This window comes from Scleropages formosus, chromosome 8 (genome assembly GCF_900964775.1).
Source record: "Scleropages formosus chromosome 8, fSclFor1.1, whole genome shotgun sequence".
Classification (NCBI taxonomy): domain Eukaryota; kingdom Metazoa; phylum Chordata; class Actinopteri; order Osteoglossiformes; family Osteoglossidae; genus Scleropages; species Scleropages formosus.
In genome coordinates this window covers 968,951-982,704 of record NC_041813.1, presented here as the reverse complement: position 1 = coordinate 982,704, position 13,754 = coordinate 968,951, and the positions used below count along the sequence as shown (strand labels likewise).

General features: G+C 46.3%; 1 protein-coding gene across 6 annotated transcripts in view; it reads left to right on the top strand.

Annotated features, from left to right (window-relative positions):
* Positions 1 to 13,754, top strand: part of cfap46 (cilia and flagella associated protein 46) — a 53,700-nt gene that overhangs the window by 29,140 nt on the left and 10,806 nt on the right. For 2 of the 6 annotated variants that reach the window (XM_029254185.1, XM_029254183.1), the window contains 20 exons: positions 303 to 526; positions 841 to 957; positions 1,764 to 1,940; positions 2,062 to 2,210; positions 2,479 to 2,577; positions 2,953 to 3,025; positions 3,312 to 3,473; positions 3,709 to 3,909; positions 4,576 to 4,682; positions 4,929 to 5,111; positions 5,797 to 5,932; positions 7,291 to 7,488; positions 8,949 to 9,137; positions 9,990 to 10,094; positions 10,457 to 10,636; positions 11,019 to 11,192; positions 11,305 to 11,402; positions 11,722 to 11,786; positions 12,819 to 12,985; positions 13,551 to 13,657. In XM_029254185.1, the coding sequence (XP_029110018.1) occupies positions 303 to 526; positions 841 to 957; positions 1,764 to 1,940; positions 2,062 to 2,210; positions 2,479 to 2,577; positions 2,953 to 3,025; positions 3,312 to 3,473; positions 3,709 to 3,909; positions 4,576 to 4,682; positions 4,929 to 5,111; positions 5,797 to 5,932; positions 7,291 to 7,488; positions 8,949 to 9,137; positions 9,990 to 10,094; positions 10,457 to 10,636; positions 11,019 to 11,192; positions 11,305 to 11,402; positions 11,722 to 11,786; positions 12,819 to 12,985; positions 13,551 to 13,657 (2,911 nt within the window). The remainder of the gene's footprint in view (positions 1 to 302; positions 527 to 840; positions 958 to 1,763; positions 1,941 to 2,061; positions 2,211 to 2,478; positions 2,578 to 2,952; positions 3,026 to 3,311; positions 3,474 to 3,708; positions 3,910 to 4,575; positions 4,683 to 4,928; positions 5,112 to 5,796; positions 5,933 to 7,290; positions 7,489 to 8,948; positions 9,138 to 9,989; positions 10,095 to 10,456; positions 10,637 to 11,018; positions 11,193 to 11,304; positions 11,403 to 11,721; positions 11,787 to 12,818; positions 12,986 to 13,550; positions 13,658 to 13,754) is intronic. The other 4 variants (XM_029254186.1, XM_029254184.1, XM_029254188.1 and 1 more) reach the window with 4 other exon arrangements.

Genomic DNA, 13,754 nt, shown 5'->3' with positions numbered 1-13,754 from the left:
TCCTCTCGCTCTCACTTTCTCTCTGCTTTCTGCTTCACTGGCTCATGTGTTCCACTTGTTTTTGGTACCGTGTCAGGCAGCACTGGAAACTGAAGGAAGAAAAGCATTTAATGAAAGATTCATCTTACTGTATCATGTTTATTTTTGTCTTATCATTACTCACTTTTTCCACTATGATTTATTCACCTACATTGAAGAGGCAGAGGTGGTAGCGATGTGAGCATATGTGTGTGTTACACAGAATTCCTCCGGAGCGCCTAAGGGTCTTTGCATACCTTTCTATCCGTGTCTCCCGATGACAGAATTGCTGAGCGAAGAGACAGCCCGGAGACCCGTCAAGTGTCAGTCGCAGATCGGAGTGCAGGGCGCAGTGTCCAGTCCGTCTCCGCGTGACCTGAAGGATGTGAAGCAGCTGGATGGACTGGTTAGAGCCCACACGCTGCTGGCCACCATGGTGGACAGGGCCTCCAGCCATTACCGCCAGCACTGTCTCCTGGCCTACAACTACGTTCTGCAGATGTGGGAGGTACCGATGATACGAGCAGAGGGACTGTAAAGTAGCACATTTCACACTTTCGGGTCTTTCAAGATATGCGACAAAACCTTGATCAGGGCATCTGACAAGGAGCTAGATACAAACGTAGAGTGTGTTGTGTTAATATTCAACGCTTGGGCTGTGGGACCCGAACATTCGTTGCACACCTTTGCATCTCAACACTCTTGACACGCGTGTGCAGTACGCACTCGTTTCTGTCTTCTGTATATATACTTAGTGTTTAGTTACTTTGGTGCATTTCTGCAACTTGTAATGTGTTTCTGGTGTGCAATGTGTAATGGCAGGTGTCTTTGGCGACTGTGAATGAACTTGCCAAAGAAATAGGGAAGGATCCCATTCTTCCTTCAAAGTCCTCACCATCAGCTCCAACAAAGAAGGACAAAGGAAAAAAGTCAAAAGAGGTTGTGCCTGACAGACATCTTTCTTCTCGACAGTTTTCTTTGTTCTTCACATGAACGGTTTTAAGACGAATGCGTAACATTAGTCGCCGGTTGGCAGTTGCTCCAGACAGAGCCATTGGCTTCCCGAGTCCATCACAGCGAGCTTGGTCTCTCGGGTGTGATAAGTACTTGTATGACAAAGTAAATACACTCAGGGCAATTTAGTTGTCAGTGCATATTCATCTGGGTCATTTGAATACTTTAATACAGCACTACCCAATAAAGTAAAGTTGCAGCCAAAGTAGATTTCCCTCCGAAATTAGAAATGTTCCTTCGTTTGTTTGGGAATGTAAAGCAAACCATATGAACAATCATGCACGGTGTGGCTTTGCAAAACAAACTTGCAAACAGCACTGATGCCTCACAGCTCATGGACTCTGGGTTCAGACGCGAGTTTGAATCGAGTTCAGTAAGCAGTTTACGTGTTCACCCTATGTGTTCCCGATGTGTTCCAGGCAAGTTGGAGACTCTAAATTGCTCTTAGTGTACAAGTGAGTGAACGTGTATGTGCTTTACCTACGATGGACTGCCTCATATGCAGTGATTCTGGCATGAGCTCTGGACCACCCCGACCCTGCATTGGACAAGTGTTACCGATAAACGCTGCCTGATGGACTGATGGATAGACACAGATGTGCCTAAAGAAAAACTAGACACACACTGTTAGAGCTTTATAATTAGAAGGGAGATTGTTTCCATTCATAAAGTGCGTGCAATACAGTTTGTAGAGCTTCTTTCTTTCGGGTAACATTGTCGTCTTTGCTTAGCACCCGTCACCCGTACCGCCGCCAGCTGAAGAGAAGCCCAAGCAGAAAGTGATCGTTCATGTTGTGCCATCCAGCTCAGAGGAGTGGGCTCAGTATGACTGTCCTAAGCTGGTCAGGCAGACGTTCAGGTCTGACAAAAGTCTTCATTCCATCAACAAGCACAGCATCGCCAATCAGGTGAGCGTCTCAACTGGAATTTGTCCAATGCATATACTTTCTCAGGATGTAGGACAACCTCTACGTCCATCTTTGCTTGCTGTTTTGTGCTAGTGTGACTCTTTTGCTGTCCAATAATCAGACACAAAGTGTTTTCTTCCTGGAACTCCTGGTGAAAGAGCTGCAATCCTCAGCACTGACGCACCTTACTCTACCAGTCCTGCATCTTGCAGAAGTCATTTCTCGTGACTTGATGGACAACAAGAGTCTCTCAGATTTGTATCGTCTCAGGTAGCCGTACTTTGGCCATCATTGCATTCATCCTGACGTTCCTGCCAGCATCTTTTTCCTTTAACGGAGCATCCTCCTATGCCAGTGAACTTCAACCATTTTATTTACAATAGAAATCTTGACCTTTTCTGATCACACGATTATTTCTACACCATAGAGTATTTATGAGCCTGACCATCAGTAGAAACATGGGCAGGAATAAAATTCATATTCCTCTTACATTGTACAGTCTAAGATGCAATTCCAGTTACATTTTCCTGTGTTTCAGGATTGCAAAGTGCTGCACTATGTTAGGCCTGACCACATCAGCAGCGTACCATGAGAAGTGTGTCGGTTCAAAATTCATATATGAGGATGAACAAATAGCGTACGTGTGCTCTTCTCTTTCCCGACATTGTGGGCTGGGGTTTTGAATTAAACTCTTGTTAAAACTAGGCTTCACAATGGCTTGAAGATATGATGATAAAGTGCCTCCTAGTTCACAACAGCTGCTTTATGCAACATTTATTCATTTCTTAAATGAATAAAGTTAACAAACGCAAAATAATCCATTTGCTTTGGTCACAGACACCCGTAAGTGGTATGTCATGACAGCAGAATACACATTGTTCTTTCATTTTGTAATTATTTTACTTTATTTTTGTCACATAGCTATTAAAGTTCATAGTTTTAACTGCTTCATCATTTTGTCTCCCATGAGATTGATTTGTGATTATATAAATTGAAGCACATTTTGTTGAAGGTGTCGGAAAGCTGTCTTTCATACGAAGAAGAAAGTATTTCCGATGTGCCCTGACGGCAAACATCCGGACAGGGTGAGTCTTTGTTCTTTCTCGCGTTGGAACTTTTTTGAAATACGGTACTTTTTTCTGCTTAACTGAATCAAGTTATGGCTGAACTTACTACGTGAGTTTTACCCAGCTCCTTACAGTTATTTACATCTCCACTGAAAGATATCTAGTGGTATCTGTATTAGTATCAGTAGGAAGTAGACAGCAAGGCAGTTAACGGTTTATTTTGACCTCTTTTAACTTGAATACCTTAGAGGTGATAAATTTGTTCCAAATGTCTGTTTTTCCTTGTCTTATTTCTATATTGCAGGATCCACTTCAGCCTTTGACTAGTCATGCCACTGTGAATTTGAGGAGTGTCAGGGGACCTTGTACTCAGCACATTTGGATTGACAAGGCCGCGTTATGCCTTAGTGTGGGTTTGTACCAGACGGCCAGAATCCTGCTGGCAGAGGCCAACTTGGTTGCTAAGGTTAGTGGAATGGCAGCAGGAAGAGCTCTTCTTTTCAGTAATCCCCCACCCGACAAGCATTAATAGCAGCTTTCTGTTGACCTGGTTGAAGGGATTGCACGTTGTCAGAAGCTCATGCGCTGTTCGCTTCTACCTCTTTCAGTCTTGTACCATTGCTGTCAGAGCTGATATCACTATAGTTTTTCACTGTTACCTGTGCTGGTGTGGACAACGGGATTTATGCCCCGTAACCCAGGAGTTGGGAGACCACGCTGCAGAGGCGAAGAGCCTTTACCTCCTCGCTGTGCTGGCGAATCAGGAGCAGAAACACAAGGAGGCCTTGGCCCTGTTGGAAGCAGCTCAGGCCATCAGCGGTGATGAGGACTTCTGGTTCAACCTATCCATGTGTCTGGCAAAAGCCCTGGGGGGCTTAGGTGGTCCGGAGAACCATTCTCAGGTAAAACCAACAATCGGAGCTTAGTATCCTCACTTAGGATTCGTACCCCATAGTAACAGTGTATTCGTTGTAATGTATTATGGTTACGTGACTTCATTGGCAGATGCTTTTGTCCAAAGCGACTTCCAATGAACTCGATGTGGTGTTACTAGCAGCCCGCACATCTTATTCACCGTAGTGACTTACACTGCTAGATACATTTTGTGACCCATTGTAAGTAGTGTATGTTTCTGTCCGTAAAATTCACACACACACACTGTCTGAAACTGCTTGTCCCAAGCGAGGACGTAGCAAACCGGAGCCTAAACTGGCAGCACAGGACGCAAGGCTGGAGGGGGAGGGGACACACCCAGGAGATGGGACGCCGGTTCGTTACAAGGCACCCCAAGTGGGACTCGAACCCCAGACCCACCAGAGAGCAGGACCCGGCCAAACCCACTGTGCCACCGCACCTCCCATAAAATTCACATTTACACAAAAAAAGTGTGTGTGTGTGTGTGTGTGTGTGTGTGTGTGTATATATATTATATATTATATGTATGTATTTGTGTGAAAATACGTACTAATGTATATTATTATATATGCTTATAGAGTTTAAACTTTTACATTTACAAGATAAATTACCATCTAGTTTGTCTTCTTTTGTATTTTATTTGCCCTCAACAGGCATGTTTGGTGTTGAAGCACACTAGCAATGTTCTGAAATCACTTCTGGATGAGAGGCAGAACAGAAATCAAGTTTTAAAATTCCAGATTGCTTCGCTGGAGACCAGGTGAGCCTCCCGAAGTCAGTTTTGCTTTCCGGGTTCAACTGCTCTGTCAGACTGATTTCTTCTCTCGGTTACTTTTCTCAGTAACGAATAAACAGTGCAACACTGTAACGTACATTAAATCCTGACTTCACAACGATTCTATGCAATCGACATAGTTTATGTGATGCCGAGGTGAGCTGTAGTGCGCATCTTCCAAAAGCATTAATAAATACAGTTATTCCTGTTCCCATAAATGTTTGCTTCCAGAAGAGCGGTTTTACGGGTGCAGTCGGTCAGTGTCCGTCACCCTGGCGATAGTCTGGACACCGGCTCTAGGAAGACCTTAATGGAGAGCTGTGACATTCTGCAGCAAAGCAGCAATGAGTTCCTCACCCTTGGACACAGAGAGGAGGAGGCAGAAGCTGCTCTTCAGCATGCAGACATTCTGAGGTGAGCGTGAGGTCCTAGAAGCAGCAGCTGAACCCCGGTGTGGCTCCTGCAGCTCCTGGTCCGCTCGTGGGTTTCAGTGGCAGCGCTTCGTTTCCATTGCGTTGTTCAGCGAACAAGTGAAACTGGAGACGGTGGTTGAGAGCAAGTTGAGAAGTGTGCTTTTACGTGCGTGAGTGTGTTTGCCTTACTGCGTGTGACTCGTTCGTCAGTTTTGAAGCTTGGAATCAATCAGTGCAGGAATTAATTGTCTGATGTGAGGTAATGTAACGATTGTGATGTGTGCGTCCAGCTGAGTCACGGCTCAATTGAAATCGCACTCTTTTTTTTTTTTCCCTATTATGAAGCAAATGCAATATAAACGTGATTATTTTGCATTTCTGGTAACACTTATGCTCTGGAGATTACTGAAATGCAGCAGTGTTTTGAATCTCACATGACTTGAATTGTACCATTCATTGAAAAATTCAGTTCGGACTAGAGCAGTATTTCTGTCTTTGTCTGAAAAATGTGGATACGAGTCTGCCAGAGCGGGAAATGCTGCTTCTTAAAACTCGCTGCGTGACTTTCGGCACACTGTACTCTCCCGCAGTACACGTTCACCTCACGCCCCCTCGTCGTCTGTCCGTGCGCTGCTCGGCCTCTCTTTCCATCCCCGTTTTCTCGTTTGTTTGCTTTCCTCTCAAAGAATCGTTGCGAAACGCACCGAAGACCCGGAGCTACGACGGCGCCACTCGCTGGACGCGTACCTCTCGATGCACAAGGCCGTGTCTGTGCAGGAGGAGGTGTCCCTCTACGCTCAGAGTCTGCCTCCCCTTCAGGAGGTACATTTTATTCTCGCAGTTTTTATTCTGCTTTTAAAACCGTTCTCGATGGGTTTGCTCTTAATAAAAACAAAAATCTCGCGTTTTCAAGTTGCCGTTTGAGATTTTGTTGATGCCGCTCACTTTTATACCTGCATTTTGTCTCTGAACTGTCACTGGCGATGCTGTTCGCTGCAGGCACAAACCAGTAAAGCAAACTTGGTTTAGAAATGCTACGCGAGCCAGGAATACGTTATCGAGCTTACGAGAAGAAACGGAATCACTCGGCCGGAAATGTAATTTGGTGCCGAGGCTCTCTGAGCTCCTGCCCGTGGACACTGCTTGTGCCATATGGCATTTTGGTCTCCCTCTCAACATATTAAGGACTGGAATTTTGCAGAAAGACAGGACTGAATTTGATAAAGCAATAAACAGCATTTCATTTGGGCTCTGAGTAACTTAATTCTGTCTGGATAATTGTGACAAAATACTGGCCTGAACAAATGGACATAGTGCCAGACCTCGTGCTTCCAACCTGGGCAGCAGCGTTAGAGTCCAGCGCATGGTTAAAACACGAGAGCAGAGCAGGTTTCGAGTGCGACGTTACTGAGTGAATGGATCAGCATTTTCATTTAATGGAACTGCCTGCAGTCTGTTTGCCTACAAGTTTATTAGAATTAAACTTATTCTGCTCTTCTATAAAAAGTGTGACTATGCATAAACGTCGGATTTGATTTAATATGTTTTGCTGGGCTGTACGAGCTCGTCGCTGGGGTACTGCGGGTGCTACCATGAAAAAGTTAATTTCATACTTTTGCAAACATAATGGGATTCCTTTTTTAATTTAAATGGAATCCAGTAAGACAATTATCTGTTTAAGTGCAACTTGCTCCCTGATGAGATTTGGAGAGGATGCTGAGACACTCTGGCAATCGCTGCTGTGGGATCAGTGCAAAGTGATGTAAAGTGATGTAAAGTGATGTGATGTCGACAAATTCTTACTGTTGCCAATAGATGGTGCCAGTATGATACAGTTTGTTCCTTTTCGGAACGTTATACAGCAGTCTGATGGGTTTCACTATTTCACTTTGGAGTCTGATCATTCGGGAATAAAATGTCAGATGTAGTATTTTGGATTAATCCAAGGGTCCTAATGTAGTTTCTCTACAGTTACTTCTGAAATTTTTTGTAAATGAAAGTAAGATGGAGGAAGTGACAAGCTGAAATGTATTACATGGATTAACGTAATAAAAACCGAACCTTGCACGAAAATGTGTGAAAAATCAAAGGTTCGTTTAGGAAGCCAATAATACAGTGGTGCACACTCACAGCACCGCTACACCAGTGCTCAGGGACCATTTGCTCTCCTTCCACGGTAGAGTCGCTCCGTGAGCCTGCCTGCGACGAGGAGGCTCACGCGCTTCAGGTTGGCTCTCTCAGGCCTGGCGCTCGACATGTTGGAGCAGCTCTGCGTGGAAGAGAGGCAGCGAATGCTGGCAGAGGACTCGAAAAGCTCGGTGCAGAGAACGCTGGAAGACTTCTTGCGGACCACCCCTGATGTGACATCTGTGGAACATGTGAGTGTGTGTGTGTGTGTGTGTGTGTGTTCCACTGATGTATGGATAAGTAACCCAGTGTAGGTGGTGTATCTAGCAGTGTAAGTCACTGCAGTGAATAAGGTGCATGGGCTCATAACACTACGTAGAGTTCACTGGAAGTCACTTTGGAGAAAAACATCTGACAAATAAATAAATAAATAAATGTAAACGTAAGAGGGGTGCGGTGGCGCAGTGGGTTGGACCACAGTCCTGCTCTTCAGTGGGTCTGGGGTTCGAGTCCCGCTTGGGGTGCCTTGCGACGGACTGGCGTCCCGTCCTGGGTGTGTCCCCTCCCCCCTGGCCTTACGCCCTGTGTTGCCGGGTAGGCTCCGGTTCCCCGTGACCCTGTATGGGATGAGCGGTTCTGAAAATGTGTGTGTGTGTGTGTGTGTGTAAACGTAAGTATGTTGGCTGGCAGGAGCCGATCGGCACACGGGATTCGTTTCTAGAGCTCAGAACGCTCCCTCGGTGGTGTCTTTCCGGGAAAACGGCTCTGCAGCTTTGACAGAGAAAGTCGAGATTCGGAGAGTCGTCCCGTCCACCTGAGCTGCATCTTGCTTTACGGCCGCAGTTATTGAAATGAAATGATTTCATTTTATTGTCACTTCACCGCAACCACAAGTGTACAGAAAATCTGTGCTTGTTCTCTGCAGCTGTGCAACATAAACAGTGAACATACACATATACGCAATATTTGACTGCATTGTCCAGTTGACTGGCATGATGACTACAGTAGTGTGACGCCACTCCGCCCACGATGCCGTAGCCGACACAGCTTTCCTTTTCTGACAGTATGAAAAGTCAAAGTGAATTTTATTGCCATTCCCACTGTACGTTTAGGACGTACACAGGACTGAAAGAGCGTTTCTGCTAGACCGCAGCGTGAACATAGAGGACAACATACTGTACAGTACACTATTACTAGTAGAAAAGTGACGACAAGAAGCTAGAAAACCGAAAACGCTCCCGGATAAAGTGCAGTGCTGCAGTCAGTTCAATAAACAGAAATGTCAGCAGATTTTACAGGGGATAGTGCAATAAAGTAAGGGTGGTAGTGGAACCTTCCGTAGGTCGTTGTGGAAAGAATTTAAGAAATGCTGCAGCTACACTTGCTATGGACACCGATTTTACGTGAGGTTTCAGCAGAAACTCCCGGTGGCATGAAAAGGGCATTCGGAGAAAGAGGAGACGGGTGTGTTAGTGGCGATCGCCATCCCAGGTGAGCAGGGGCACCAGTGCACAAGCGCTGTAGTGAGCCTCATTTACACACACACACACACTGCACTGATACCACAACAATGGGCTCTTGGTTCCAAACGGAAATCTCCGGCCACGAACGATGGGTTTTGGCTCCCATCTTACGTCATGTGAGCAAGGTGTGAGCATCTGTGATTTTCCCCTCGAGGATCGGTGCTCCAAGCTTTCGGTCCTTTCCGCAGGAGTGGCTCAGCACAAGCAGGACCCTGGGACAGGTGGCACAGGCCCAGCTGGAAACTGTTACTAGTCTCTCTGTGAATGACGTGGAAACTCGAGCCAAGGCCCTGTGCATGCTGGGGAGATGCCTCCAACTGCTGGCGCTCCAGAAGGACCCCTTGTATCTTTCTTCTAACTGGAACCCCCAACTGACGGTAGTAACTCTTGACAGTGTTGAACCATGACAAGCAACCTTGGAGATGATTGCTGGGTGTGACAGCGTAGAAATTCCTTACCTTTTCAAAGCTAAGGTGACCATCTCTTAAATTCTCTCATGATTTCCATTTGGTGAATCTCATGGGAATTTAACTTGGGTGGATTGATAGTCTGGTCTTTTACTTTCTTTGGCAAAAGTGTACTTTTGAATATTTCAATATTGCACACATTGTGCCCTCTGGAGATAGCACTGAAATATTTCTTTCACCAAAAACTTCATTTAAGGAACTCCCCACATGAGGTCAAAACTTTGGGATATGTCTCTCGATGGCGTTTCAGCGAGTGGAGCTGTGCCTGTAGATAATTTGCACGTGACGTGTGGCGTTGAAAATGAGTCCACCTTTACAAAGTGTAGAGGAGCAGAAACTGAACTCAGCTCTACAAGCCTGACTCACTGCTCTCTAAGGCCTCTGCTCGATGTCCATCTTCTCTTTCCTCTTTTCTCACTCGTCCCTCTGGCACGCAGCTTCAATACATGGTAGAAGCCATGGTGCCTGTGTAAGCTAGATGTTGTGCAAAACATCACATGGAGCTAGATCACCTGCAATGACTGCAGTAGCAATTTACCAGCTACCAGCTCCATTAGATAGAGGAATAGTGAAAATCGGATGGAAATTTTACCCTTCCATCTAGGGGACACCTATAAAGGTCTGGTGGAGTATTTTAAATATGCAGTGTGCTTTTCTAATACTCTGTGTCTTTTATTGTGGCACGAGTGTAATCTTTGCATACACTTGTCGTTGTGTCTTACATTTGTGCTTTTGTCAACACACTCTACAATTGTCCTGAAGCCTGAGGTCAACTGTGAACAGAAGCCAATGAGTCCTGTGGGAAAATGTGAGGACCTTGGTGTGAAAAAAGTGAAAAAGCAGTTATCCGGAGCTGCTGAGATGCAGGTACAAAATTTTCCTTATCTTTGTGTGTGTGTGTGTGTGTGTGTGTGTGTGTGTGTGTGTGTGTTTCCCTGGTTTGTGCTGCACTTTCATCATTTAGCATACAGTACAATAAAGTATCATAAGCATCCTGATCATGTAGTAGCTGTGCTGTACCACGGTATTCTCTTCTTTCCTTTGAACAACAAGAAAAAAATGTATTAGTCAAAACAATCTTGCTGAGATTTCTGTGCCAAAGTAGCGACAGACGGGCAGTAATCAAACGAAAGTTGTGCTGCAGAGCTTTTCATTTATGAGATATTTCTGTGAGATGCTGAAGAACTGCTTTGTGCACATTTGTGTGTGGATTTGTCTTCGTGTTACAGAAAAGACGCAGCGATGCTCAGAGGCTGTTGGCCCAGGCGAGTGAGACGCTTGCCCAGGCTATCGGCTTGTCTCTCCAGCACAAACTTACCCGCATCCTGGCGGATGCCAGCCGTAATATGTTGGAATGCTATGGCCAGTTCGATCTGAGCTCTGCTGGTCAATATCTGGCTCTGTACCAGGTACGGAGGGATGGCTTTGCATACAGATGTAGGCACACGAGTTCGGTCGGGCCTTTGTGCGAATGCACGTGTACCCTTGGGCAAGGAACGTAACCTCGAATCACGCAGCTGCGTGTCAGTCGGAGGTGCCTCCGAAGAGAGCATCGTCTGAGCGACGAGCGAGCGTAGCAGCGAAGTACAATACGATGCCATTTATTGTGACGCGGCGCTCCGTCCTGACGGCGGACTGCGAGCACTTTCGCAGATTGCATATGAAATGTATGACAAAGGACCGGCCAACACATCGCAAACATTTGTAGGATGTACAAAGTCAAGTTTGCGTCAGTAAATGCACGAACTGGGGTCGTCGCTGACGTTTGGGGGAATAACTGTGTCGGTGCAGAGCTGCTGCGCTTCCGCTGTGATGAGCGAAGTGTTGCGACGCGCCTGTGCTGACACCGCTGCCTCCCAGCTGGCTGCGTTGCTCAATGTGCAGAGCAACCTGGATGCCATGAAGGAGGAGGGAGCTGGCAGGCTGCTCAAGCGCGTCGAGGACACCTTGCTGAACGTGTCAAAGGTGCTGCCGTTCGGAGCGCTGCCGCATTTCACCCCATTCATTTCGTAGCGTGCGAGGAAGTGAAGGTACAGTCAATAAACGGCAGCCACTCTTTTTGCTGGACCCCCCGCAGGCCTTCCGAAACCAGAGCATCAGCCCAAACCACCTCAATATTTTGAATGAGTTGCCTCCTATTTTTAAGATCCTGCTGCTCCAGCACACGGAGGATGGGTAGGTTCCAGCTCTCTGCTGTGCTATAAATCATTGCAGGTAGAGGTGCCGTATAATGTGAGACAAGTTTAATTTATTAAAGCAGATCAGTATTTTATTTTTTCAAGTTACTAGAAATAGTAACAAAAAGATTTTATACAGGATTGTATGGGAAAAAAAAACAACTTATTTTTTAATCATGTTTTTAGTTAATTCTACTCTGAATTCCTATTCTATTTAAACAGAAAGCTGTATGTTTACAATCTTGTCTTGTTGAAACTTATTTGCATCTGCTTGATGTTTTAACACTCATCTTCTGAAATAACATTACATTTTGCAGATGTCTTCTGTATGGCGCTTTTTTTGAGAAAACAAAGTCAAATGAACGTCAAAAGGGAAAGACCGGTAAGGACCCGTAATACTTGTGGTTACACTGTCTCTGAATGTACTTCTTTGATGTGCATCAACGGGACAAAATGTTAATCGTTTTACCTGTTAATGATAAAAACCTATTGTTTCATGAGACGTAGCAGTGAGATTTAAGTGACGGATATTAAGGACCGACACCAACAGTGCAGCACGACAGCAGTAAACAATCTGAAGCAGCAACAGGTAGAAATGTAGCTTGCACTCTGCACTCCAGATGTTCCCATGAAGCTTCAGTGATGTTTAGATCTCATGACTGGGGAGGTCGAGGAAGGCACTGCATTTATTTAGCTCGTGTGTATAGCTGTATTATCTTCCTGGAATATGGGAGCATCACGAGACACTGATGTTTGAACCATGGGGTGGCCGATATATGACCATGCAGAGCGATCATCAGACCTAAGGACTTCCTCAAGACTGCCGCTCATGACACGTTCACAAGATATACCTGTCCAGATGCAGGTGAGACGGGTGGTTTCCGAAAGGCAGCCCTGCCGTAAATTGCAGATTCGCGAAGCTCGGGATATAAAGTTTCTCTTGACGGGTTCACGGGGGGCCCGATTCCCCTTGACACACGAAACAGTCTTGCAGTTTTCGTGCTCGATGCACCTGCAATTCGGCCGCTGTCTTGCCTCCTTAGGACTCTGTCAGTTGCCTCACGTCACATTAATAACTCACAAATGAATGTGCAGATTGTCAGACCTCTGCCAGATATCACACACACTACTAATGGACAGGCAGCCTAATAGGAGAGTTAGAGTCAGAGTTAGGCTCCTGTTTCATGCGCGCTACCTATTTCGTCCGCTGCCCCTCGATGCAAACTGTTCCGAGATGCCCGTGAGGGAGGAGAGCGTCTTTGCTGACATGCCAGAGGATTTCTTCGCTAGTGAGTCTCGGAGATGCCGCCACAAGCTGCCCTATGAAGTCGGGACGGAGGAGGGCAGGACGCCTTCCGCTGCTGCCGCTCGCCCGGCCCAGGGGCCTGTCACAGCCGCTTCTCATCATCCGCAGGTACGCTGGCCTGCAGCGCGGTGGCCAGGGTCCCCGTGAACCCCGAGGCCTTCTCCAGGCTGCTGTCCAGAGCGAGCTCCTTCAAGCAGGAGACCATGCAGCATCTGCTCAAGGAGCGGTACAAGCAAGCGGCCGTGGTGCCGGAGCTCGCCGCAGCTCCAGCCTCCGTGGGTTATGAATCGTTGGCATTTTCTCCTTGTTTCTTTACCCTCCTTATGAATAAATGATCAGTACTGCTAGAACATGCTGTTCGCTATTTGGCCGTCTGCTCACAAGGAAGCGAGGAGTGAGGAATGAGAAATGCGAGTACGGCCCGTGTTATTTTTGCGAATAGTCTTGATTGAAGAACGTCTCGCTGTTTCTAACGAGATGTTAACAGCTCAAAAGCACAGTAAAGTACAGGGCCTTCACGCAGTGACAGGATCCAAAGTATAAAACTGGGATAGTTGTCTGTCTGTACACACACGTAGATGCGGACGGAGGACAGCTGGCAGCGTAGCGGTTGCTGCCTTTGGACCCAAAGGTCGCAGGTTCGAGCTCCGGCTGTAGTACCCTTGAGCAAGGTACTTACTCTAACTTGCTCCGGTAAAATTGCCCAGCTGTATAAATGGGTAAATAATTGTAACCTCGGCACTGTAAGTCGCTTTGGAGAAAAGCATCTGCTAAATGTGTGCGTGTGACGGGCCAAGTGTTTTTTTAACCTGTTCTCTTCCTTTTTGTCTTTACACAAAGGTGAATATTACAAGCGCAAAAACTGCACCTCATTTTAAGTCCATTCTAGAGCAAATGGAGGACTATTTGCAGCCCGTTCTTTCGCAGTTAGACTTTCCGTGTTCGAGGTACGTCGGCGGGGAATGTTCCTTCCTCTGCGCTCAGTTTTTCCTGCTGAATGTTGGTGCGAAGCATTTCATTTGTTATTTGAGGAGGTGAAGTCCA